The sequence below is a fragment of the Anastrepha obliqua genome, chromosome 1 (assembly GCF_027943255.1).
Source record: "Anastrepha obliqua isolate idAnaObli1 chromosome 1, idAnaObli1_1.0, whole genome shotgun sequence".
In the NCBI taxonomy this organism is placed as follows: Eukaryota; Metazoa; Arthropoda; class Insecta; order Diptera; family Tephritidae; genus Anastrepha; species Anastrepha obliqua.
Window position 1 is genome coordinate 45,370,116 of NC_072892.1, and position 27,793 is coordinate 45,397,908.

The 27,793-nt window shown below is 36.0% G+C and overlaps 1 protein-coding gene across 1 annotated transcript; it reads left to right on the forward strand.

Moving 5' to 3' along the window:
- On the forward strand, positions 1-27,050 carry LOC129251815 (insulin receptor). Its single transcript, XM_054890861.1, has 10 exons — positions 1-1,142; positions 1,239-1,541; positions 3,773-4,016; positions 4,100-4,244; positions 4,306-4,514; positions 4,591-4,777; positions 14,785-15,001; positions 15,088-15,175; positions 15,246-15,408; positions 26,319-27,050. The coding sequence occupies exons 1-10, from the start codon at positions 531-533 to the stop codon at positions 26,926-26,928; spliced, it is 2,778 nt and encodes a 925-aa protein (XP_054746836.1). The 5' UTR covers positions 1-530; the 3' UTR covers positions 26,929-27,050.
- The last annotated feature ends 743 nt before the right edge of the window (positions 27,051-27,793 follow it).

Below are 27,793 nucleotides of genomic sequence, written 5' to 3' on the forward strand. Positions count from 1 at the left end.
AATACTTACTGTAAACAGAATATCGATACGAGCTTTTCTCATCAGTTCAACGATCCAATTTGAACAGTTCAATTTCATCGGTGTTGGCGCGCACTTCGAAGTATAAGCGACAAAAATTGCGGCATATCACGACCATTCTAACCAACGCGCAGGCCTCCTAGAAAAGTGAAACGAGAATTAAATAAATTGTATAAATTGATGCTGTACAAGCTGCCAATAGCACTATAGTAATTATCACTCACTTAACGGCACAACCACAATGAAGCGTTCGTTCTTCGTCTTACATTGACATTATTCGGCGGCGAGGTCAAACTTTTAATTGAATTACGTGCATACATACATACATACATACAAACATATATGTAATACCGTATTACAGAAAAAAAATTAAAATAAAATCAAATAAATAACGGCGGCAGGCAAGTCTCTATCCCAGCCCGTTCAACAACTAACTACACATTTACCTCAGTAGCTGCAGTGTCAGCTGGATATGCACTGAGTGCTGCTGGCACTCAATTACCCTAGAGGCAATGGAAAATCATCTGGGTTTACCTGCAACGTTACAACGCGGCACCTTTGTTTTACTGCTTTGGGCGTTCATCCTGCAGGCGGCAATCATACAATGGGGTGCACCCGTTGTCACAGCAGAAGTGTCAGCCAATGTTGTCCGCCCTCTCACAAGCGATACACCAGCAGAGCCGGCGTCGCCACCCCGCACATGTAAATCCATCGATGTGCGCAAACCTAAGGATTTAACATTGCTGCGGAACTGCACACGTGTGATGGGCCATGTTGCGCTGGCGAACTTACAATTCACGCCGATCGATGCCGAAACGCTGCAATTCAACTTCCCCGTAGAAGAGATTACCGATTATCTGTTAGTGCATCGAGTGCATGGCCTACACAGTTTAAAGCTCATATTTCCAAATCTCAAAATTATACGCGGCCGCCAATTGCTGTTCGATGAATTTGCATTGGTAGTGCATGAAAATCGTGATTTAACCGATTTGGGTCTCAAGTCATTGCTACGCATACAGGCGGGTAATATACGTATCGAAAATAATCCAACTTTGTGCTATGTGGATACTGTGAGTTGGGTGTATCTATTGGGCAACAGTACGCAGCAACATTTCTGGCATAAGGTTGTGTTTGGTTTTTGTTTTTGTTTTTCTTTTCGTTTTTCTTTTCATCATTGCAAATTTTAAACAACTCAATAAGGCTTTACAACTTCTTTCTAGAATAATAAATTGCACAATCACTGCCCGCTATGTGTCCGCACCAAGGACGAAATTGTGGAAGAGGAAAATACTCCAGATAAACTGCACAAGCATTGTTGGAACTATTATACACCGCAAGAGTGGCCACCTACGTACAACTATATCGGTTGCGTTAATGAATGCAGCGTACGTGGTTGCAATCGAGATGGTGTATGTTGTGAGAATAATTGTCTAAGCAGTTGTAATGGGACGGATTGTGAGCTGTGCGCGAATCTGAATTTGAATCGAACGTGCGTTGACACTTGTCCACAGGACTACTACCAGGTGTGTTATGCTTTGCATCCTTGTTATTTATTTTCCTTTTTTTTTTCTTTTTATTACTTTTGTTTAAAACTCATAACTGTACACTTATACTGTTATTTTGAGTTTTATTCTTCCCACTTTTTCTTATTAAAATTCATTTATTCCGCGTCTTTTTTTATCGTTCGGCTTTTAACATCTTTTAGCCTCCTTTTGTCATCCTCTATTTTTACTTATCCGTTGGCTAGTGTTTATGTATACAGGGTGTGCCAAATAAGACCTACTAATGTTAAACACAAATAATCATTTATTTTGGTTAGTTATTTTAATACATTGAATATATTTTATGGAAATAATGTATGAAATATTACATCAGACAAATGTCGACCATTTTTCTCTGGTTGAAGGCTCAGTATTTCGTCTCGAATATTTTGCTTCAGCTGTCTAATAGTCTCTGGTTTATTAAGATATACTTTGTCTTTTAAATATCCCCATAAAAAGAAGTCGGGCGCAGTCAAATCTGGCGAACGAGGTGGCCAAGGGAAATCTGAATTTTTGGAAATCAGACGTTCGCCAAAAATTTCACGCAGCAGGTCCATAGTTTGCCTAGCAGTATGCGCAGTTGCTCCATCTTGTTGAAACCACAAATTAGGATACTGCTCCGCCATTGGCCGCAAAAAGTTTTCAATCAGTGTTCTGTAAGATACTCCTGAAATTGATTCCGGCGTTTCATCCTCATTTTCGAAGAAATATGGACCGATAACTCTAGTGGCCATAACACCGCACCAAACAGTACATTTAGATGGGTGCAACTGATGTTGGTGCGTTGCCCTTGGCTTTCAGAGCCCCACAATCTGCAGTTTTGTTTTTGACATAACGAATAAAATGGAAATGCGCTTCATCCGACATCAAAACATTATTTCCGTGGCGGCCGCCGTAGCCGAATGGGTTGGTGCGTGACTACTATTCGGAATTCACAGAGAGAACGTCGGTTCGAATCTCGGTGAAAACACCAATATTAAGAAAACCATTTTTCTAATAGCGGTCGCCCCTCGGCAGTCAATGACAAACCTCCGAGTGTATTTCTGCCATGAAAAAGCTCCTCATAAAAATATCTGCCGTTCGGAGTCGGCTTAAAACTGTAGGTCCCTCCATTTGTGGAACAACATCAAGACGCACACTACAAATAGGAGTAGGAGCTCGGTCAAACACCCAAAAAGGGTGTACGCGCCAATTCTATATAAATATTATAATTTAAATTAAATATAATTATTTTGTATTTATTAGTTCTATAAATTTATTTATATTATTTAAGTTTTATTAATTTATTAAATTCAATGAACTTATAATATTTGAAATGAAATAAGCTGTTTTCATTGAATTTTTTTAATGAAAAATAGTAAATTTGATTAGGGGTATTTTTACTTTTAAGGAGGAAATACTAAAATACTTTATTAAATTTAAAATTTAATTATAATTATTTTATACAAATAATTGTTATTTTTGATTTACTAAATAAATAGATTTAACTAAATTTTTAACTAATTTTAATATTATTAAGTTAATTAATTAATAATTTATATTTATTGTATTGATTTTATATAAACAGTTAAATTCAATGAAAATATTTGAAATGAAATAAGCTGTTTTCATTGAATTTTTTTTTAATGAAAAATAGTAAATTCGATTAGGGGTCTTTTTACTATTAAGGAGGAAATACTAATCAATTATTATTTTATAATAGATTTAACTAAATTTTTTTTAAATTTATTTTTATTAATAATTAAGAATTTATTAAACATTTGTTTAGTTTAAATTTATTTAATATTTATATATTAATTAATAACTAATTAATGTTACTAAATAAATAGATTTAACTAAATTTTAATTTTTTTTTTTTTTTTGATTTATTTAGTTATTAAAGTTTTATTTTGGCTTACATTTTTATTATTGATTTATTTTATATATAAATTTTTGTGTGAAATTTTATTTATTTTAATAATAATTATATATATATATATATATATAATTGTGTGAAACGAATAGCGTATTGTAGCCGTTGTTGGTGGTCTTGCGGTAGGGTTCCATAATAAATTTCCAACAATTCAATTATAACCTACAAAAAGAGAAAAATAAATTTGTCAAAAAATAAAAAAGTTATTTGTGCTTAACATTAGTAGGTCTTATTTGGCCCACCCTGTATATATTTTTTTACTACAACACACACGCACATATGTACATGTTGTCTTATATAGTATCAGAAACGCGATTGCATAACGGCTTCAAAGTGCCTGCAGCTTGGTTGGATACCGTATGCCGATTCTTGCGTGGAAGCATGTCCCAGGAACCATTTGAAAACCATCGATGCGTATGGACAACCATTCTGTAAATTATTATGCACTGGAAATTATGTGATTAATACAGCGAGCGATGCTGAAAGCTTAACGGGCTGTATTACCATAAACGGCTCACTGACCATCGAGTTGAAGGATATTAAAAGTGAGTGTGCAGAAATTTAAATCTTTAGCGCTTGGCGCTTTTTAAAGCTGAAAACCTAAAATATTAACTTAATATAATTTCAGCGAAAATCAGTGAATTGGAAAAGGCTATGGTTAATATAACTGAGATCACTGGTTCTCTCAAGGTGGTGAAATCACCACAGCTGCTAACGCTACACTTCTTGCGCAATTTAGTTACCATACGCGGCGAACAGCTGTTTGAGGATTTGTTAGTCTTACCAATTGCATTGTGTTGTTTTATGACAACATTCTTCTTCCCTTTTCTTTAGGTATGCGTTTTATGTTGTTGATAACTACCATTTAAAAGAGCTTTGGACACCAAACCAAAATGTTGCCGTTCTTAACGGTAACATTTACTTCCACTTCAATCCTCAATTGTGCCTAAGTAAGATTCGTGAACTGGAACCATCATTGAAGAAAGTGGGGAGCATTACCACTATAAATGTTTCTCCACACTCGAATGGCGAACGTGTGATTTGTATGTAATGTTGTATAATACTTTTATTATTTTATTATAATTTGCATTTTTGTGCACTCTGATAAACGATTTGCAGGTAACAGTAAAGTGAAGACTCTAAATGTGACTCTTGAGGATAAGAATTCCACTGCTATACGCCTGAAAATAGATCCGTATACTTCTGATAATATTCAAATTATACTTGGATATGTATATTATTATATGGAAGCGCCTATCCAAAATGTCACACTCTACGATGGGCGGCATGGCTGTGGACACGATAAGTTAGTATATAAAATTGCGTGTGAGCTTCTTCTAATATTTTCCTTCATATTCAAACTTCGTTGCAAGAGTGTACATACTATATTTTCACTGCTCTACGAGTCTCATCAAGGGTTAGGTTATTAATAACGGTGAAATTATAAGCATATTTTGGTAATACTTTTGTTTTGTTCGCCATAACGACACAGCCGTAACCATAACCACAGACGCAGAATTACAGCATTTGTTGATTAGTCATGCCGTAACCATAAACAGCTGATATTGAAGTTGAATTAATGACAACATTTGCATTTTGCCATGAAAATACGGATAATTTTCCACTAAGTCAATTAATTGTCATCTTTCACATTTGTAATATTCAAATTTTTATCGCAAAATTAAAACTAATGTTAAGTATTTCACAGTTGCTTGCGGTTACGAGAAAGAACTAAAATTCAATAGATGCATACGGCTACGGTTATGGTTACGACGTTATGGTGCGGTCCTATAATCGTTTACAGTAATACCCATATGTTTGACCAGAACAGCTGATTGATACGGTTACGGTTACGGCACCGCTAATTGCAACTTAAATACATCCGCATTCTGAAAAAGGTGCTTTCAAGGAGAATTCAAACAAGGTGATAGCAGTAGTACAAAAATAAAATTGGCATATAAAAGATATTTCAAAAGACGCGCCTAGAGGTTATTTTACAAAAACCAATACAATAACATGTAACGTTTTAGATTCAGGTGTCACAATTTTTATTCGACATACGGCTCTAACAATTATGTGTGAAATAGGACATAATGAATTAAATTAAATGTCCACTAAGAGCACATCTACCGGTAAAATCCGTCAAATCCACCAAACAGTCGATCATGAAGCCTAATTGCTGAGAACTTCGAGATATCGATGTTGAAAATTATTTAGCAATACTTTGCGCTACGTCAGCAATATTCTCAACAGAACGTCCAGTTTGTTGCCTGCTAGTCCTTTTTCTATCCCCTACAGAAATAGTTTCTGGATATTTGTTCACCAACTTTTGAATTGTCAACTCTTTCAAATGATTATTTCCATCAAAAATATGCTTAAAGATCGACCATTTTCATAATGAATTTCAATAATTTTAACGCGTTGTTGTATTGTGTAAAATTGTGCATCTGTCTACTTGAAAAAATGTCAAAGATGACACAAAACAGGTACCGCCTAGGAATTATTCACAACCAACAGCTAGGCTTTACTTTTGAAAGAAACTTTATTTTGTTTTTACCATTTGGCAGTTTGAATGTTAAAATTTCAATCAGAATGTAAAACAACAACAAAAACTCGATCACTTTGACATTGAAATCACCAAACCGCAAGCGAAAAAAATGTATCAGCTGTTCTACCGCTATCAACTTACATGGATTTGCCTTGGGTCCTATATTTTGCATGTCATAAGCTGCACAAATTATTGTTATTATTTTTTGTTTTTTTTTTTCTAAAGTAATATTGTCAAAAGTCTGAAAAAGCGAATCATAAGAAATATCTGCAGTTCGGAATCAGCTTAAAACTATAGGTCCCTACATTTGTGGAACTGCAGCAAGACGCACACCACAAATAGGAGGAAGAGCTCGACCCAATACCCAAACAGGGTGTAGACGCCAATTAAATATATGTACAGGGTGGGTCATGTAAAATTTGCTTTTTGAATCGGCTATAAAAAAAAACGAATCAATATTTTTTCAAACTTTTTTTTTTTATTTTGAAGATTGAACATTGTCATTTATGAATGAAAAATAATATCGTTCAAATGACTGCCACGACTGGCTTTACAGTAGGCCATTCGATCAACGCAATTTTTAAGCACATTTTCGATTGTGTGGGCTCCAATTTCATGAATGGCAACTTCGATTTCGTGTTTTAAAGCATCAATCCTCTCTGGATGGTTCGCATAGCATTTGTCCTTAACGGCTTCCCACAAAAAATAGGCCAACGGGCTTAAATCACAGCTCCGAGGCGGCCAATTGATATCGGAATTCAAAAACGGTAGCCAAAAGTTCGAGTGTAACTTTGGCAGTGTGACAAGTTGCACCGTCCTGTTGAAACCAAGTGTCGTCCATGTCTTCCTCCTCAATTTTTGGAAACAAAAACTCGTTGAGCATGTCACGGTAACGCTCGCCATTTACTGTAACCGCGGCTCCTCGCTCATTTTCGAAAAAAAAATGGTCCGATGGTGCCGCCAGACTAAAAACCGCACCACACTTCAGATCTAGACTTCCAGACAGCCAATCTTCTGCGGCTATAAACCCAGGAATATTGGTGTTTAGTCACTGTTGAGTGGTTTTTGCCTTATGGGCTGGAACGGAATCTTTGCTGGAAGATGCAATGCTCGCCATTGAAGAGAGTACTACTCAACTGCTTTACCACGCCTTCTAAGACATTTTCCTGGTACACTTTTGTTCCGGTCTTAACTCCTTTTTCGCAGAAATGAAGTGATGTAACGCCTTTACAAAACACTCCCCACCAAACCATTACGTAGGCTGGATGGTGGTCACGCCGAACCCTTGGAACAATATTTTCTGCGTATTTAGAAGTTTTAGCCGTTTTGCTTATTAAAAACGTTTTCAACAGTGTCAATTTTCTCATCTGTGAAAAGCATATTTTCATGGCCTTTGACCGCGTGCCACCAAAGAAGCTGCTTGCATCTGTCGAGTCTAATTTTCTTCAAGCGCGTTATCAAAAGATGACCAGTTGAGCGACGGAAGGCTTTAATGTGGAGATAATCTCTAATTAGTCTTGGCATGGATCTGGTTGATACATGGGATTTCTACAAATTTTTTCGAACCACGTGAGGACGACCACTACATTTTCTGTCTCTCACTGTAGACGTTTGGGAAAAAAGATTGATCGTGCGGTAAACAACCATTCTCGAAATATTAAATTGTTTTACCACACTGCAACGCGATTTTCCTGAGATCCCCACACCATTGTTAACAAGTGAAAATTAACAAGAAATTGAGTGCAATTTAGGAGTACTATAAACATTGCGTACGAACAAACTCTAAAAAAACGGAACTTTTTTCGGCGAATTTGTTCTCGCCGTATGCATTGTAACATTTGTCACAGAATTTATGGCAAGACTAAGTACAGTGGACAAAAATCATTTTTTATGTATATATGCACTTAAATTTTCAAGTTAATCAATCAAGATTTGTTCGAGTTACGAGTTCGAACGACTTGAGAATTGTCGTTTTTAGAAAAGCGTGTTTAAAATTTTCAGTAATAATAATTTTTCCTTTACGGTCAACAAAACTTTTACACTTTTACACTAAAATTCAAAATTTTCAAAAACGATTATTCGAAAATTGTGTATACTTAAAACTGTGCAATCGTATACATTTTTTCGAGTTATGATCTCAGCTGCCTCCAAAAATGTCGTTTTTTAAAAATCTTATTGAAAGTTTTCGGTGACAATTTTTCATTTATTTTTTTTTTTTTTTTTCAATTATATATGTATGTTAGTGGCTATAGAAATGCCACTTTTGACAGTATGTTTAGCTCTGATAGTAGGCACGGCTTAGACCGGGTGCTAGTAAATTGGATTCGTTCGATGCTGGCCCAAAGAATCGTCTCCGTGCGAACAGAGGAAGATTTGCTGGTATCATCCGAGGATAATAGAGGCTGCCCCCAAGGCTGTGTGCTGTGTGGTGTGCTGTCTCCATTGCTCTGGTGTATGGTAATCGATGCTCTACTCACCACCTTAAACGATTCGGGAGTTTATGCACAAGCATATGCGGACGATGTTGCTTGTTTGGTAAGAGGCCCTTCGCTTATGAACATCTGCAGGAAAGTGCAGAAAACTCTGGACTGATTGACACTTGGTGCTGTGCGAATGGGCTATCGACAAATCCCGCCAAGACTGGTATTGTGCTCTTCACCAGAAGGTGGAAGCTTGATGCACTTGTTCTTCCTAAGCTAAAAGGAGTCACAATCCAGCTATCCAAGGAAATTAAATATCTTGGAGTAATCCTCGATAGTAAGTTCCTATGGAAATCACACGTTGAAACAAAGACATCCAAAGCACTGACAGCTTTCTGGCATTGCTAAGGTGTCTTTGGGAAAACACGGGGTCTTTCTCCTAGCAAGGTCCTATGGATCTACATGGGTATGATAAGACCTATGCAACAGTGGTCTGGATGCGTAAACTCTCTCTCGTGGGAGTCAGGAGGACCTTATCGAGACTACAACGTACTATGGCCATCTGTCTCACCGGAGCTTTTCCGACTACTTCAGGTCCGACATTAGATGCTCTGATTGGTTTGCCACCACTTGATGCTTTCATCCAAGGAGAGGCCTTGAAGGTCATCTGCAGGCTGAAACACAATGGGAACTGGTACGGTCGATCCGATCCAACGATTCTCTCCATGCCCCTTGACTCCATGCCATCAAGAGTCGTACTTGAAAAGAGATACAGTGTAGTGCTGCCAGAGGCTCAGTTGTGGCCAAACTCAGAAAATGAGCCCGGCAAACACTGTTTTCGCATTTTTACGGATGGCTCCAAGACCGAGCATGGCTCCGGCTCTGGGGTCTACGTGGAATCCAGCGGGACAAAACTGCACTTTGCTCTTGGAATGCATGCATCTGTGTTTCAAGCGGAGGTGTATGCAGTTCAAGAAGCGATGAACTTTGTTGTGGAAAACCGATGGATAGGCAGATCTATGTGTATCTGCAGCGACAGCCAAGCTGCGCTTATGGCCTTAGACAGCCCCCCAACTACATCAGGGATAGTCGAGTTCTGTAAATCCAGGCTGAACTATGTCGGTAGACATAATAGCCTGATGCTAACATGGGTCCCGGGACACGTGGGTATCGCGGGTAATGAGACCTCTGACTCCTTAGCTAAGATGGGCTCTGAGGCCAACTTCTTTGGCCCAGAGCCCGCTTTGCCACTCCCTTCTGCGGCCATTGCAGCCACGGTTAGCAAATGGGTAACTACCACCCACAAGCGAGCTTGGTAGGCTGAGAGAGGCTGCAGATGGACTAAACTGATGTTACCTGTCATGTCCGATCGACTGTCGCAAGCCCTTCTGTCATTAAGCAGAGGGTAGTGCAGACGGCTGGTTGGACTATTGACGGGCCACTTTCTGTGGGCGAAACACATGGAAAGGTTGGGCATCTCAGACAGTGTACTCTGCCCAGCTTGTGAAGAAGAGGATGAGACGGCGGACCACTTCCTGTGCGTCTGCCCCGCCTTCGCTCGAATCAGGCTGCTAGTAAATTGAGGTCTTTGGCACTGATGTGTTAAGAAGAGACCGTCTTGGCTTCTTGGCACCACATGATCTTCTCAGATTTCTTCGGAGATGGGGTAGATTTTTAGATTTAAAGAAAATTAAAAGGGAATCCAAGTATAGTACAATGGACTTAATTCATGTCTGAGTGCTGCACTAATTGTCCCGACAAAAAAAAAGCTATCGAAGTATAGAAAAAAGTTTGTATCATCATTTTTATATCGCTTTGATTTTTTTTAAATCAAAAAAGAAATGAAAATTAAAAAAAAAATGTTTTTCGATAATTCTTTATACAGCAAACACTGTTGATAATTATCACACTACCATTCAAAATTTAATTGTAAGCACATGTACAGTTAAAATTTCAAGTCAATAAATCAGGATTGGTTCTACTTATGAGTCAAGCTGGCGTGAAAAATCTCGTTGAAAAAGAAAGTTTTCAATACGCTATGCATCGGACTAAAAGAGGTTGCGCCAGAATTCCGAATATTTAAAATATTTTTACCAACTTAATTTTTTGAGTATGTAATTTCTAAGGTAAAATTAGGTAAAATCATAGTTTTTTTTTTGTTGTGCGATAAACCAATCTTTATCTGGTGCAAAAAAAGGCGATGCGAATAGTCTACGATGACAGTATAAGCATAAAGCACAAATTTAGAAGAAACATTTTTACATCAATTTACGAAGTTTTACCTGTTGAATTACAAGGACAAAATTAAAAGAAAAATGTATACATCAATTTACAAAGATTTACATATTGAATTACAATCAAAAGTGACACTTGAGTCAAAGCGCCTTGAAACGGTCAAATTGATTACACATTTTTTTCTAATGTTTTTATTTCTGCTAGCGAAATTCGATAAATGTTTATTAGGGAGCGTGTCATTATTCTGTATTACAAAAATCTGGATGACAAAATTCTGTAAATTGCAAAAAAATTCTGCTTTTTAAAATTCTGCTTTCTAAAATTCTGCTTTTTCAAAATTCTGCATGTTTAATGCGAAAAATTCTGCTTTATTCAAGTTTTGTGATTTTCGTCATACAAGAAGAGAGTCAAAGTTCTCATCTCCAGGTAATATAATATTTGATTGCAAACATATGTACATACCAATGTATAACTGTTATCAACTATAATTAATGTAGGTATGTACATATGTACGAGGGGATTCTGCTGTTTCCGTGGCGCCGAAATTTTTTGGCGGATTCTTATAGAACTCGACAAAGGAAAACGAAATGAATAAGTAAAATTGTTTGATATCTCGCTTAGTTTTCGAGATATTGAATAAAAAAAAAGGCTGGAAGGCCTCAATGGTTTTAACACGGAAAGGAGTTCTACGCAAAAATACGGTGGATTGCGTGGCCGGAGTCGGACTGATGAGGGTTATTTTTTTGAAGCGCGGCCGAAGGCCGCCCACGCGAAAACAAATTCTACGCAAAAATACTGTGGATTCTATCGAAACTGAAGAAAAAATTATTATTATTATTATTATTATTCCACGCCACTCTCCCCCCCCGCATACCGCGCGAGGCGGGGTCCATTTTCACCGAGCACGACGGCAGTTTCGTGCTGCAAGTCGTGTCGGCACTTTTTTTTTTTTTTGTGTTATGTTTTTTATTATTTTATTAATATTTATGTCAGTGTTTATTTATTTATGTCAATGTTTTTCTAATAATGTTGCATGTTTTTAAAATGACTGCTTTTTGTATCTTATGATGTATAATTGGGTTGATGTTGAGTTCTTTTAAGTTTTTAATAAATGTTTTGTGGAGTATTCCAGTTGCTGAAATCACAAATGGAATTGTTTTTACAGTTTTTTGTTTCCATATTCGTTTTATTTCTTGCGTTAGTTCACTATATTTTTCAATTTTTTCTACATATTTTCTGTGTATGTTGGTATCATTTGGGGTGCTGATTTCTATGAAGTATGTTATTTTGTTTATTTTATTTATTAAAGTAATATCCGGTCTATTGCTTATTACAGTTTTATCGGTGTGTATTGTAGTGTCCCAGTATTATTATTATTATTAATAGGACTATGAATAAGTTCGTGCGGTTTTACAACAGATGGCGTAACTTGATTATTATTCCATCGATCCACATTTCCAAACATTCATTGGAGAGCTACTGTCGTAAGGCACAAACGTCAGTATAAGTTTTTTATTTGAAGCGTAAACAACAATATTTTTACCACACTTGAAAATGTCGAATTTCGTGCCAAATAATGTGTTTTTGCGGGGAATTCTTCTTCATTATTTTAATATGAAGAAAAAAGCAGCCGAAAGTCATCGTATCTTGGTGGAAGTTTATGGTGAGCATGCTCTAGCTGAGCGAACGTGCCAGAAGTGGTTTGCACGCTTTAAAAGTGGTGATTTTGGCTTGGAAGACGAATAACGCGAGGGTGCGCCGCCAAAGTTCATGGATACCGAATTGGAGGAATTGCTCGATCAAGATCCGGCTCAAACGCAAGAAGAGGTTGCAAAAACTTTGGGAGTTGATCAATCAACCATTTCCAAACGTTTAAAAGCCATGGGAATGATCCGAAAGGTAGGCCATTGGGTGCCGTATGAATTGAAGCCAAGAGACGTTGAACGCCGTTTTATGGCATGCGAACAACTGCTTCAACGGCACAAAAGAAAGGGTTTTTTGCATCGAATTGTGACTGGCGATGAAAAGTGGGTCCATTACGACAATCCAAAACGTCGGGCAACGTATGGATACCCTGGCCATGCTTCAACATCGACGTCGGCGCAGAATATTCATGGCCTGAAGGTTATGCTGTGTATCTGGTGGGACCAGCTGGGTGTTGTGTATTATGAGCTACTGAAACCGAATGAAACGATTACGGGGGATGTCTACCGACGACAATTGATGCGTTTGAGCCGAGCACTGCGAGAAAAACGGCCGCAATACGCCGATAGACACGACAAAGTTATTTTGCAACATAACAATGCTCGGCCACATGTTGCACAAGTGGTCAAAACATACTTAGAAACGCTCAAATGGGATGTCCTACCCCACCCGCCGTATAGTCCAGACCTTGCGCCATCCGATTACTATCTCTTCCGATCGATGCAACTTGGCCTGGCTGACCAGCACTTCCGTAATTACGATGAAGTCAAAAAATGGATCGATTCGTGGATTGCGGCAAAACCGACCGAATTTTTCACAAAGGGAATCCGTGAATTGCCAGAAAGATGGGAAAAAGTAGTAGTAAGCGATGGACAATACTTTGAATATTAAATTTGTAACCATTTTACGTCAATAAAGTTTCAAATTTCGAAAAAAACCGCACGACCTTATTCATAGTCCTATTATTATTATTATTATTATTATTTTATTTTTTTTTTTTTTTTATTTAATATCTCCAATAATAATAAAAAATAATAATAATAATAAATTAAATAATTACATTACCTCTTTAACATTGTTAACATTATATTTTAATACAGAATTTTGAAAGCAGAATTCTGAAAGCCGAATTTTAGAAAGCAGAATTTTAAAAAAGCAGAATTTGAAAAAAGCAGAATTTTAAAAAGCAAAATTTTAAAAAGCAGAATTTTGTTTTTAGAATTTTGTACATACAGAATTTCCACACCAACCCTGTTTATTACACGCTCTGCCGACACGTTATGCAAAATTCAAACAAAGCACAAAGGTTGAAAAATTTTACTTTGATTAAAATTTTCTTCAAACAAAAATGCATAGAAATCTCATTAAGCCGTACAATGAAGTTTGAGGCCAATTTGGCCTTATCTAGATAGCTTTAGATTCTCATGATTTCTATACTACTGTGTCCAAAAAATAAGGTGACATTGTATTTATTTTGAAAATTCTTTATTTATTCTTCCAAATCAATTTCATCCCCTTCAAAGTAATCCCCTCCCGACACAATGCACTTATGCCAACGTTTTTTCCAATTTTCGAAACACTGGTTGTAGTCACTTTCCGGGATGGCCTGCAGTTCCGTCTTCGTTGCGGCTTGAATCTCCTCTATCGTGTCAAAACGGTGTCCCCGGAGCGGTCTTTTGAGCCTGCTGAACAGCCAGAAGTCGCACGGTGCCAGATCAGGTGAATACGGTGGTTGCGGAACGATATGGGTTGAGTTTTTGATGAAATGATCACGAATTACGAGTCCAAAAAATTCAATGTTTTCGGTACCAGTCGAGATTTGACGCGCTTGAGGCCCAAAACATCCTTCAAAATGGTATTGACTGAGCCTTTCGATATGCCAACATCATCAGCAAGGTCTCTAATCGTTAATCGACGGTTTTTCAACACCAAATCTTTGATTTGTTGGACGTGAGCTTCGTCAGTTGAGGTTGATGGTCGCCCAGGACGCTCTTCGTCTTCGACACGTTCACGACCGGCTTGGAACTCACTATACCACTTGTAAACATTTTTTTTAGACATAGCCTCATCACCAAAGGCTTTCTGCACCATCCTCAACGTATCCGAAAATTGATTCCGCAAACAAAATTTCATGCAAATTCTTTGCTCAACAAATTTCGACATTGCAAAAAACGAGAAACTCACTTTTAGCAGCTCACAAAACGACGCGTATCTCAAACAGTAAATGAATATTTCACATGAAATTTGACATAGATGTCACTCACAGTACTACCAACCTAAAAAAAAAAAGAATTCTCCTAATCCTTCAAAGCGCGCAGTTTAAAATCAAATGTCACCTTATTTTTTGGACACAGTAGTATAACTCCATTTCTATTTAAAACTCAAATACTTTCGTTTGTTACACAGTTGGCGCATGGATATAAATCCCACGAAAAATGTACGTTATATCATCTCAAATTTGAAACCTTACACACAGTACGCATATTTTGTGAAGACACTCACTATGACTGATTATCATATACAAGTGGATGCCTATTCAAAAATTCAATACGTACGCACGTTACCCAGTAAACCGGGACCGGTGAGAAGATTATATTACTCTGCTATTGATATAGACAAAGTGGTAAGCAGTTCATTGCGTACATATAAAATTTTAACTACTTACTTATTTAGCAACTATTTTGGTCTATTGCCCATATGTATTTGTAGGTTCTGCATTGGTGGCCACCACGCATTCCCAATGGAGCTATTGAAAAGTATTTAATTCATCACGAGCAGGTGTTTATTAAGAAACAAAGTGAGTTATTATTACTTGACTATTTCTAAACTCCCACTTTTATTAACTAGTTTTATGTATCGATTGGCAGACATTAGTTTGGGTAACCATCCAGACTTTTTGAAACATCCAACAGCATGCGAATGCCCTATTATAAATCCAGAAAATAGTGGGCCAGCACCTTCTGATGAAAATTACTACAGCAAAGTTCAATTAGTTTACGAAGAAACTTTGCCTAATTTGATTTTTGTAGCGTAAGTACTCATATAAATAGATTTTTACATGAAATACAATTTACTGAAAACCTTGTGGAGTACTAGACAATTCCAATACGTTTCGAAATAATGATAATAATAATAATAATAATAATAATAATAATAATAATAATAATAATAATCCACGGTACCTAAGTCTAGACGACGAAAAGAACAATCCCGTCAAAAAGCCTAGCATACTGGCTGGTTGAATGCATGCCTGAAGGAAAACTGTGAACCCAGAAGAAAAACTGTAAACTGTAACAAAAACCGCAAAGGAATGCCTCTTTGGCATTACGGAAATGACGAATCCGCGGACCCCAGTCAACCACTAGAATAGACTAACCATCTACTAGTGTGAAAAAACGGTTCCACGAAATATGAGAGCCTCGGACGAGCGTCGTAACGGTCGGGAACGAAGCGGGAATCAAGAGCCCGATCATGATGACAATAGCCAACAACCTGCTCCAAATGTTTTGCCTGAACAACAGACAACCACAAAAGCAGGAAAACCAAGGCAGCGCATAGCATGGACTACAAAAATGAATGAAGATATTATGCACTGCTACTACACTGCAACGAAATTGGACACACTGAAAACAGGATACAGAACAGATTTCCATAGACTATTTATACAATTATATCCACAATACGAACACAAAATAACTGCACAAAGAGTATCAGACCAAAAGCGAGCAATAATGACAAATAAACTTTTAACCGACGTTAACATTGAAAATATTAAACAAGAAGTAGCCAATAAAATAGCTAGCATACATAACAACAATATAGAGCAGAACATTACACAAAATCCTAATAATAATAACCAAATAAACGATTTAATAGACCAAAATAATAATGAAGAACAAAGTCCCAATAGAAACACAAACAGAGCTGAAATCACAAATAACCCGAACAACGATATGATCGCAAAAACTCTAAATGAAATAAACACTAATCTAATAAAGTGGGAAGGTGTAAACCCAGTTAGTCGCCCTCGAATTCCAAAATTAATATTTAAAAAAGACACCATTAAATATATCGAAACTATAAACAACACTATACTACCAACAATGCTCAATTATAACTCCACAATAGAAAACATTCACACATATATATACGTAGCTGCAATAACTACAACAATACTTAACAACCAACATCCTATAACACAAAACAACAAAATATTTAACTCGGGAAAACATAAGTGGCAAATACGAATTGAAAATAAAGTAAATGAATTCCGGAGGAACTTAGGACGTCTAACACAATACAAGAACGGTAATAGATCAAAAAATATAATCAAACACATAAACGTTTTACAACAAAAAAATAACAAACCATTAGACGAAATAATAGACACCCATAAAGAAAAACTTAAGGTGTACGCGGCCAGACTAACACGTTATAAAGAATCCAATCAAAGGAGGACTGATAACAAGCTATTCACAAATAACCAAAAGACTTTATACAAAAAATTAGCATCCAAAGAAGACTTTCAAATTATCCCACCAACAAAAGAACAAATAACGAATTACTGGAAAAACATATGGTCAATACCTACTCAGCACAACGAATCAGCTACATGGATTCGCCAAGAAGAACACCGACAAAAAGATCTACAACCACAACACAATATCGCACTGTCAACAGAGGAACTAACCAACATAATCAATAAACCTCACAATTGAAAATGTCCAGGAATAGATAACGTCCAAAATTTCTGGTACAAAAAGTTCACCTCAACACACCATCACCTAGCACTAGCAATTAATAAAATAATAGACCAACCACAAACCCTACCAGAATTTCTTACAATAGGCAAAACATACATCAAACCAAAAAATAATGAAACTACCAACCCGTCCAACTATAGACCAATAACATGCCTACCTACACTATATAAAATAATCACCTCCACAATTTCCTCGAAAATAGAAACTCATCTAACACAACAAAACGTCATAACTGATGAACAAAAAGGATGCAAAAAAAACAGTCAGGGCTGCAAGGAGCAACTTATAATTGACACAACAATTATTAAACAAGCCACATCAAAACAACGGAACCTACATTCATGCTACATAGACTACCAGAAAGCTTTCGACTCTGTGCCACATAGCTGGTTAATCAAAGTGCTTCAAATATACAAAATACACCCAAAACTAATAAACTTTCTACAAAACACAATGAATAAATGGAAAACACAAATAAATCTAATAACATCTTCAGAAACAATAACAACAGAACAAATAGACATAAAAAAAGGAATCTTCCAAGGTGACTCTCTAAGTGCTCTTTGGTTTTGTCTCTGTCTGAACCCTCTTTCCAACACCCTCAACAACACAAGATATGGATACAATATAATACACGAAAAGACTACAAAACACACGATAAACCATCTTCTATACATGGACGACATCAAACTATACGCCTCCACACAAACACACCTAAAAGCACTTTTAAGAATAACAGAACAAATAACAAACGATATAAAAATGAGTTTTGGCATCAGTAAATGTAAAGCACAACACATAGAGAAAGGAAAATGGACTGACACACTGACTGAAACGTTAAACGATCAAATCCTTGAAAACATGGAAGAACATGAAACGTACAAGTATCTAGGATTCCAACAAAGTACAAAAATAGACCACACCTCTATTAAAAACCACCTTTCACTGCAATACAAAAAACGCCTTAACCAGATACTTAAAACACAACTAAATTCCAAAAACCTCTGTAAAGCAATCAACACCTATGCCATACCAATACTCACTTACTCCTTTGGAATAATAAACTGGACCAAAACTGATATTGACAACCTGGAAAGAACAACGAGAAGACAACTTACCAAACATAGAAAACTTCACCTCAACTCATGCACACAAAGACTTACAATACCAAGACTACAAGGAGGAAGAGGATTTATTGATATCCAAAATCTTCACAATAGCCAAATCTCAACATTAAGACAATTTTTCCACACCCACACATCTGATCTACACAAAGCAATAGTCCTTGCAGATAAGCACTACACCCCACTAAACCTACAAAATACTGAAATAACAATCACCCAAACAACTGTTGACGAAAAGAAAACTATTTGGGCACAGAAACAGTTACACGGAAAACACTTACATCTTATGGAAGACCCAAATATTGACAAAATGAATAGCTACACTTGGCTTCAGAGAGGAGAGCTTCATCCTGAAACGGAAGGGTTTATAATTGCCGTTCAAGACCAAGTAATTCTCACCAAAAACTATCAAAAATACATAATCAAAGACCCAAGTATAACTAACGACAAATGTCGAAGATGCCAAATACACCCAGAAACAATAGACCACATAACCGCAGGATGTCAAATTTTAGCAGGCACAGAATATACACTTAGACACAACATAGTTGCAAAAATAATACATCAAGAAATAGCCAATAAACAACATTTACAAGAAAACAAAGATCCATATTACAAATATATCCCTTCAAACATCTTAGACAATGAAGAACATACCCTATACTGGGACACTACAATACACACCGATAAAACTATAACAAGCAATAGACCGGATATTACTTTAATAAATAAAATAAACAAAATAACATACTTTATAGAAATCAGCACCCCAAATGATACCAACATACACAGAAAATATGTAGAAAAAATTGAAAAATATAGTGAACTAACGCAAGAAATAAAACGAATATGGAAACAAAAAACTGTAAAAACAATTCCATTTGTGATTTCAGCAACTGGAATACTCCACAAAACATTTATTAAAAACTTAAAAGAACTCAACATCAACCCAATTATACATCATAAGATACAAAAAGCAGTCATTTTAAAAACATGCAACATTATTAGAAAAACATTGACATAAATAAATAAACACTGACATAAATATTAATAAAATAATAAAAAACATAACACAAAAAAAAAAAAAAGTGCCGACACGACTTGCAGCACGAAACTGCCGTCGTGCTCGGTGAAAATGGACCCCGCCTCGCGCGGTATGCGGGGGGGAGAGTGGCGTGGAATAATAATAATAATAATAATAATAATAACAATAAATAATAACAGTAGTGCGGCGCATACTTCCTCCGAGTGTATTTCTGCCATGAAAAGCTCCTCATAAAAAAAAAAACCATCTTCCGTACTGAGGCGGTGTAAAACTGTAGGTTTCCCTATTTGTGGAAAAATATCAATCGACACAAATCAAATAGGAGCTCGGCTAAGCACCCAAAGAGTGTGTTAGTGCCCATTATATTCATATTTATACAGCCATAGCACATCTAGACTTTGAGAGCAAAGAGTTGAATATATTTTTAAATAATTATATTTTATTGGGGAAAAAGCAACATAAAAACTAAAAGACTTATTTACTCCCACTTTAAAACAAAAAAATGGTCAAAAAGAATTTCTGTTCTGGTTTAATTTATATTGAGATTGCAGTTGATATATTTGATTAATTTTATTTAGAAATTTACAAGTCGATATTAATGCGGTCACAGTAACAGGAAGAATAAAAAAATTAGAAACAGTTGATGAGTAATGACAGACGCATAGTGTTGCCAGAAATAACTTGAACAATTTACGAGAACGGTGATAACTCACGAAACCTCCTGGACACACGACCCCTCCTTGAGTAGCACATCCTAAAAAATTCCACGTAAAAGCAAAAATAGTAAACAAATCAGATAGTTAAGTAATAATATTGTCTTACCAGATTAGTATTTTGTACTATATTATATCCACCGAGTTTGATTACTTCTTCAAGCCGTCGTTCCATGCTTTCTACAAGATTGTGGCATCTTTCCTTTGGAATCGAGTACGAATTGGATTGAGATCAGTACATTCATTATTTCTCTTCTGAGCCATTGCTTCACTGTCTTTGCAGTATGCTTCGGATCATTGTTCTGCATAAATGTCCAATTTAATGGCATAAACTCAAACACAAATTGCTCCATTTTATTCTGGAGTATATCCAGATACCGCCGTAGCCGAATGGGTTGGTGCGTGATTACCATTCGGAATTCACAGAGAGAACGTTGGTTCGAATCTCGGTGAAACACCAAAATTAATAAAAACATTTTTCTAATAGCGGTCGCCCCTCCGCAGGCAATGGCAAACCTCCGAGTGTATTTCTGCCATGAAAAAGCTCCTCATAAAAATATCTGCCGTTCGGAGTCGGCTTGAAACTGTAGGTCCCTCCATTTGTGGAACAAAATCAAGACGCACACCACAAATAGGAGGAGGAGCTCGGCCAAACACCAAAAATGGATACTGAAATCTATCAATTTTACCAACGAACGCGAAAAATCGGCCCAACACCATGCCAGGAAAACTCCCCAAACCATGATGCTTCCGCCACCGTGTTTAATCGTCTTTTTTGTGAACTTAGGATTTAGCGCTTGATTTTTTGGACGACGTTCTGTAGTTTTTCCATCTGGTCCCATCCTACTTATTTTGGTTTCGTCAGTCCAAAGTACGTTTTTCCAAAACTGAATAGATTTGTCTTTGTGGGCTTTTGCAATGGCAAGTCGGTGTTTGATATGTTTGTTTGATAGGAGTGGTTTTTTTCTGCTTATGCGGCCAAACAGCTGGGCTTTGTTAAGCCGCCTTCCTACAAGCATTCTGTGCACCTGTAGACTAGATTGTTGGTTTATCTCAAGCATTATTTGGCGTGCCGACTATAAAGTATCTACTCTGTTCTTGGGTATTACACTGCGTTACAAAAACGAATTTTTTTTCTGTCGTATGAACCAAATATACTTTTTCGGAAAGGGGAGAGAAAATAAAAATAAACGTGTATTGGCGATTTTCATGTACACGTCAGAATTTTTTTTTTATGTATAAAATATAGAGCTCGTAGTCCGCCTGTGTGAAAAACTTTGGATCAATTTTTAACCCTTTTTCCGTGATCCAATCGCGCTGAATTTCTGCAGGCAGACTCGTGGAAATGTTTTTATTACGTAAAATTAAAAAAAAAAAAATTTAGCAATTCTCAGATTTTCTTCAAATTTTTTTTTCTAAAAAAAAAATTTTTTTCTATTCCATATGACGAATTTTTGAAGTGAAAACTTCTTTAGAATCGTTGGGAGTGATTTGAGAAAAAGTGAAACGAAAAAAGCGACACTCTTGGCTACGAATATTACATATAAACGTAGCGACGAACTAAATAACTTTTAGGCCAGCGCCGACAGCATGGCGCGATAGCCGAGCGGCTAGCAATGTGAACTTCCGATCCAAAATTCTTGGTTCGAATCACAAGAAAAAAATTTTTTTATACAGTTATTTTATTTTATTTTATGATATGTTTATGAGGAGCTTTTTTTCATGGCAGAAATACACTCGGTGCTTTGCCATTGCCTGCTGAGGGGTGAGCGCTATTAGAAAAATAGTTTTCCTTAATTTTGGTGTTTTCACCGAGATTCGAACTGACGTTCTCTCTGTGAATTCTGAATAGTAGTCACGCACCAACCCATTCGGCTACGGCGTTTGTTTAATTTTACTGATGCAAAAATGAGGAAAAATATATGAATAAAGTTTGCTTACTGTTTACACATTTTCCAAAGGTGACGGAGAACCAAAAAAAAAGTCGATTTTCAAACAAATACGAGTGCATATGTGTAATTGTGTTAGAGTTTCGGTCACGCCCCAGCAAAACCTGCGTGCATATGTGTTTGTAACATTCAAAAAAATGTAATTGTGTTAGAGTTTCGGTCACGCAGGTTTTGCTGGGGACGCTCATAATAGCAACCGCGTGTGTATTTTTATATTCGTAAATATTTTCACTTTTAAATATTTACCGCAATTATGCCGAAAAATAATACAGAAAAGTGTTGAGTATCGACAGAAAAAAAAATCAATAAATAGCATCACGGAATTCATTCACGAAAATTTAATAAAGTATACACCAGAAGTATCGCGGATACTTAGAAAAGATTACAATAAAGTTCCAATGATTTTAAGTGGCGATTTTAACGTAAATTTTGCATTGGACACAGCGGTTCCTTCAATTGACTTTCTCAATACAACATTCAATTTAAAAATGTGTAACAATCGCACTGAATCGACAACACGATCAAAAACAACAATTGACGCGGTATTTCAAAGATATGTTGACAACATCGAAACCAAAGCATTTGTATCATATTTTAGCTATCATAAGCCACTCGTATCATTTGTTGAAATTGAAAACATTGAGGATGAATAATAATAAAATGAAGAAAATAAAATATGAACTTTAGAGCAATATTATAATGAACCTATAATTATCTTGCTCCTAATGCTGCTTTCGTCTTATTCTCTCTCAGTTTGTTTTACGGAAGGTTTCACTTCTATCCCGTCTAACCGTTAGACTGGTATTTTTTAAATTGCACGAAGATCGGGAAAAAAACCTGGCTTATTGTTGTGATATTGATTCGATGTTTGAAAAAATTGGTTACCCTCATATTTCAGAGGAGTGGCGACTTTTCATCGATGCATCGGTCAACAGCCTTAAAGTAGTGCTGCTTCATATCGGTAACAAACATCCAGCTGTCCCGATTGCACATGCCACCAACCTCAAAGAAACGTACGAAGGCATGGAATTAATATAATATTACAGCTGATAAACTACCAAGAGCATAATTGGAAAATATGCTGCGATCTAAAAGAGGTCGGATTACTCATGGGTGTTAAGCTTGGATTTCCAACCCACCAGTGCTTTTTGTGTACATGGGAAGGTCGCAAAAGAGATCAGCATTATACTGAATTTAAGTGGAAGCCGCGAACATGCTACAAAGTAGGCGTCGAAAGTATAGAAAATCTACCATTAGTGCAGCCATCTCAAATCATTTTACCATCACTACACATTAAGCTCGGTGCCGTATCAAATTTTGTTAAAAAACTGTATAATTTAAGGTGTTTTCAGTGGTCCGCAGATAAAAAAAATAGTTGCAAGTTATGAACTTTCATCGAAATTGAATGCTATCGAACAACGTGCATGGAGAGGCACAGTTGCCGTTATTGAGCAGTTTCTTGGCAACAAACGAGCTGACAATTATAAAAATATTGTTGCAGAAATGATTTCGGCATATGGCGAAATGGGCATATTAATGTCGCTAAAGATCCATTTCCTTCACAATCATTTAGATTGTTTCCCTGGTGATTTAGGAGCTTGTAGCGATGAACATGGCGAAAGGTTCCATCAGGACATTGCGGCTATTGAAAAACGCTTTAAAGGACAAGACATTACGCATATGCTTGGCGAATACTGTTGGTCTATTTGTCGCGATACTGACACAAATGCTTACAAACGCAAAAAAAAGGCCTAAGTTTCTTTAAAAGCATTAAAATGTTTGATGTAACAATTTTTAATTTTTATATTGTATAATAAAATTAATAAAAAAAGTCGGGGTTTTATATCTCTATTGTAATGCGGAGTGAAATACTTTTCTTTTGATACCCACATCGGCATATCTCATGCATTTTTTTTTTTAATTTCGAAAAGGTGGCAACCCTGTGAAACATTGTCAGTGGCAACACCTGGGAGAAAAGTCTAGAAATGTGATACACTATCTCTGTGCCCAATTTCATTCAAATCCGTTAAGCTAATCCTGAGATCGTGTGGCTATACAGAAATACGTACAAGAATTGATCGTTTAAAGTTATAAAATACAAAAACACAAAATTGTGACGTGTACATGAAAATTTTATTTTTTATCCCCTTTCCGAAAAAGTATATTTGGTTCATAGGACAGAATGTGTGTAACGCGGTGTTATAGCTCTATTCACATTAACATCAGTTTTTCGGGGCTTTGGTTTTCTTTCCGTTTTTTGGTTAGATAGGATGAATCTTTCTTAACTCAATTAAGAGCATTATAAACCATTTTCCGGGAGCACATCATCATTTCAGCTATTTCTGCATAGCTTTTTCCGTTTTGACTCGTACGATATATAAGAGCTCTTTTCTCAGGCTTGCAATGTTTACCACATCCCATTTTTAGTAATTAATATACTTTAAAATTTAATGTAAGAAACAAAAAATTAAATTAAAAATTAAATGAAACAATATTAAAGTTTTACTCTCTGCTGCACAAGTTAAAATGTGCTATTTTTGTGTCCACTTCAAAACAGCAATAAGCATAAATAAAATAGAACGCAAAAATTTCCATCGAAAAAAAACGGTAAATTCCTGGCATAAATGTAAGCTTAAAACGGTAATAAATCTAAACAAACAAATTTATTTGATCAAAGCAGAGTTCGTACTAAAAACTTAACTTAGCATATAAAGTTCACATTTGTGCTATTTATCTGTCCATGGCTGTATATATATAATGTTAGTTTAGCGAAAATAAATCTATTAATTTTGCGTAAAATGTTTGCGGAAATGGTTTAAAACCGTTTTATGGTCGATCTTTAGCTCCTAGGTGAAACTACGGCGACTAACGTGCTGCCCACCACCCACCACGCCCAATAGAAAGAGCAAGGTCACACCATTACAACAATGAAAGTTCCAACCTCCTAGGGTCCTTATGGAACCCCCAGGAAAAGCTTAAAAATTTGGTTTTTTTATGAACGTATTTGCATCTTATACTGAAATATCGTTAAAGAGAAATGTACAAAGCAATTGTTAACCCAGCAAGCATTTAACTTGGGTTTTATAATTCATACTATTTATGAAAATGTTGTTTTATCGTAAAACTTATAAGTGACCCAGGCGAAAAATTTATTGTTTTCATAAAAATTTTGTTTTTTATTTTTATTTTATAAATTTTTTTTTTTTTTCAACATGTAGTATACATATATGGATATTTTAAAATAAAAAAGCGCCGCAGCCGAAAATTTTGACTAAAAATTGCACGATTTTTTATTCAAAACTAGCATTTCCCAGTGGGCTTCGCTCCACCATACATAAAATGTTTTTTTATATCGCAAGAAATTTTTCATATTAAGTTTTCTTTATAGAACTCGTAAAATGTTTAAACAGTTGAATTACTTGATTTTTTTCATTCAACATACTTTCTAAATATGTCACAATAGCCTTTTCTGTACTTTTTTAAAATTTGATTGTGGTGGTCACCTATATACAGGTAAGGTGAAAGAGCCGATAAAAACTTGTAATTAAACTTTGATTCTTTAATTTCCATTTCAATTTTTTACGCTAAATAAATTATGCTAAAATAAATAAAGTTAAAAATGTTTTTCCAGTTCCTTGAATGCTCCAGTTTTTATTATATTTTCGTCCAAAATTAATGTTAACATAATACACTTACAACCACAACAGTACAACAGAAACGCTCATAAGCGGCTGTGTATTTGTTGTTGTTTTTCCCATACAGGCATTTCGTATGAGAGGAAACCATTATCACATAAAATGTCATAACTCAGAAACGGCTGCACCGATTTCAATCAAACTTCACACAAACCACCTCCTCAAAGATAGAAGAGAACTCTAAAATTTTTGTGTCAATCGGTTCGGCGGTTCTTGAGTTATAAGATTACCAAGGAAATGTATTTTTATATATATAGATTTTCACTTTTTATAAAAATATTATTTTATCGCGATTTTTTAGTCCAAATTTTCAGTTTTTGAAAATATTGATTTATCGAAGGCCAAAGGTTAATTTAACTCTTTTAAAAACTACAAAAGTTCTATCGAACCTCATTGTTAGGTGACTAGGTTTTTTCGGTTTCGCTTTATTCTTTTCTCATTATCGTTCCTTTGTGTTTTTTTTAAATGTTAGTCGAATTAGGTCGCCCATGGTATTAGGTGTAAGCCTTATCTAGAAGCCATATAATAGTATTTATTTAATTTCTTATTTAGAAAAATAATATTATTATTAATTATTATAATAATTCGGAATCATTTCTAATAAAAATACCTCTAATTTTAACCCTGCATACAAATCACCCTCTATTTTAGCCGGAGATTAGATAACCAGCGAGTTCGCCGCGACGCCACGGTCACGACTTGTATGAAAGGTATAAATTGTATAGATGATGTGTCTCCCATCTCACCCAATAACATGATGGATTTTCCGGAAAGCACTGATAGTCATATTCGTCGAACACGCAAATCATCGGATAATGAAAGCAAAGCAGCAGACGAAAAGAATACAACTATCAAAGATGAACATGGCCTAGAAGGCGATCCGAATTTCATTGAGGCCATACGCAATTTCAATCGATACCAAAAGGAGATGGAGAGACGTGCACTCAGAGCACAGGATACTGGCCCAGATATGTTCCCTATTATTAAGCCGCGATCAGTGTGTCCGCTGTTCGATGCCCCCGTGGAGTATCAGCTGCAAAACAATTGTCGGCCACAGGAACAATTCGATGGGATAGAAGTACCAGGTCACTTACATTCCTATACGTTAGAAGAACTCGAACCAAATCTAACTTATCGCATTACTATACGCGCTTGTGTGGCTGATATGATGAATGGTTGCGGCAGTGAAACAACTATATACGCGGAAACAGTCAGTAAAAGTATGGAGGAATTCATAGCTGGTTTGAAGTCAATGGATTGACAATCTGATGAGAAAACGCCGCACAAAATACACAAATATGAAATTTTCAAATTTTTAAAATCGCAATTTGTTTTATTATAAATCTTTATTATATATTTCAATTAAATGACATTTACATACAAGCCATTTGAAATTATTTAATTTAACTTACGTCACCTACAACTTCCGTCAGCACGCCGATAAGGTAGTCCATGAGGTGAATGTGAGTGATGCCACGTAATCTGCGCAAGCATAGCATGTTTCCAAATAATGATGGGATCTCGGCTTAAGCAAAGTATAAAATAAATCTCGCATAATTACGCCATATGTGGTTTCATGTTGCTTTTAATTTGTGATTTAACGTTTCAAGACTTAAGGACCAGTTTTTTAATAGACGCTTTAACCATAAATCATTTAAAGCAAAGAAGGTGCCCCTTTTGCACTGATTTACTTTCACGAATTCCAAGAACTCATATAAACAAAACAGATCTGCTGATCAGGATCTGCTTTAATTTTTGATTTGTTTAACACACAATTTGTGTTAATAAACAATTTGATTCGTTCCATTATCTTTTCTCGCCTTCCTTGTTTATATTAACCTAACCTAATGCTCATATTTGTTTTTTTGAAGTAAAACTTCTTAGGCGTCGATGGACGAGCGAGAATGGAGAGTAAAATTTCAAGGCCATGCAACGTTTTGGGCATTTTCGTTCCGCGAGAGAGAAAAAAGATATAACGTAGGGGAAAAGAAGAGAAAGAGCTATACCTAACACATATCTTAGATACTCTAGAGACTATTTTTCCTGAGTTTTCCTTATGGTTGCTAATTTCTAGTGAGAAATAACACTGCCTACTTTTTAACGTTTGTTTGTTGGTGCAAACTTGT

What these genes read in the sequence shown, in the direction of transcription:
- LOC129251815 (XM_054890861.1), top strand. Translation starts at nt 531, where the DNA reads ATGGAAAATCATCTGGGTTTACCTGCAACGTTACAACGCGGCACCTTT. An exon ending in AGCAACATTTCTGGCATAAG is followed by an intron (nt 1,143 to 1,238) that starts GTTGTGTTTGGT and finishes ACTTCTTTCTAG; the next exon opens with AATAATAAATTGCACAATCA. An exon ending in GTCCACAGGACTACTACCAG is followed by an intron (nt 1,542 to 3,772) that starts GTGTGTTATGCT and finishes TGTCTTATATAG; the next exon opens with TATCAGAAACGCGATTGCAT.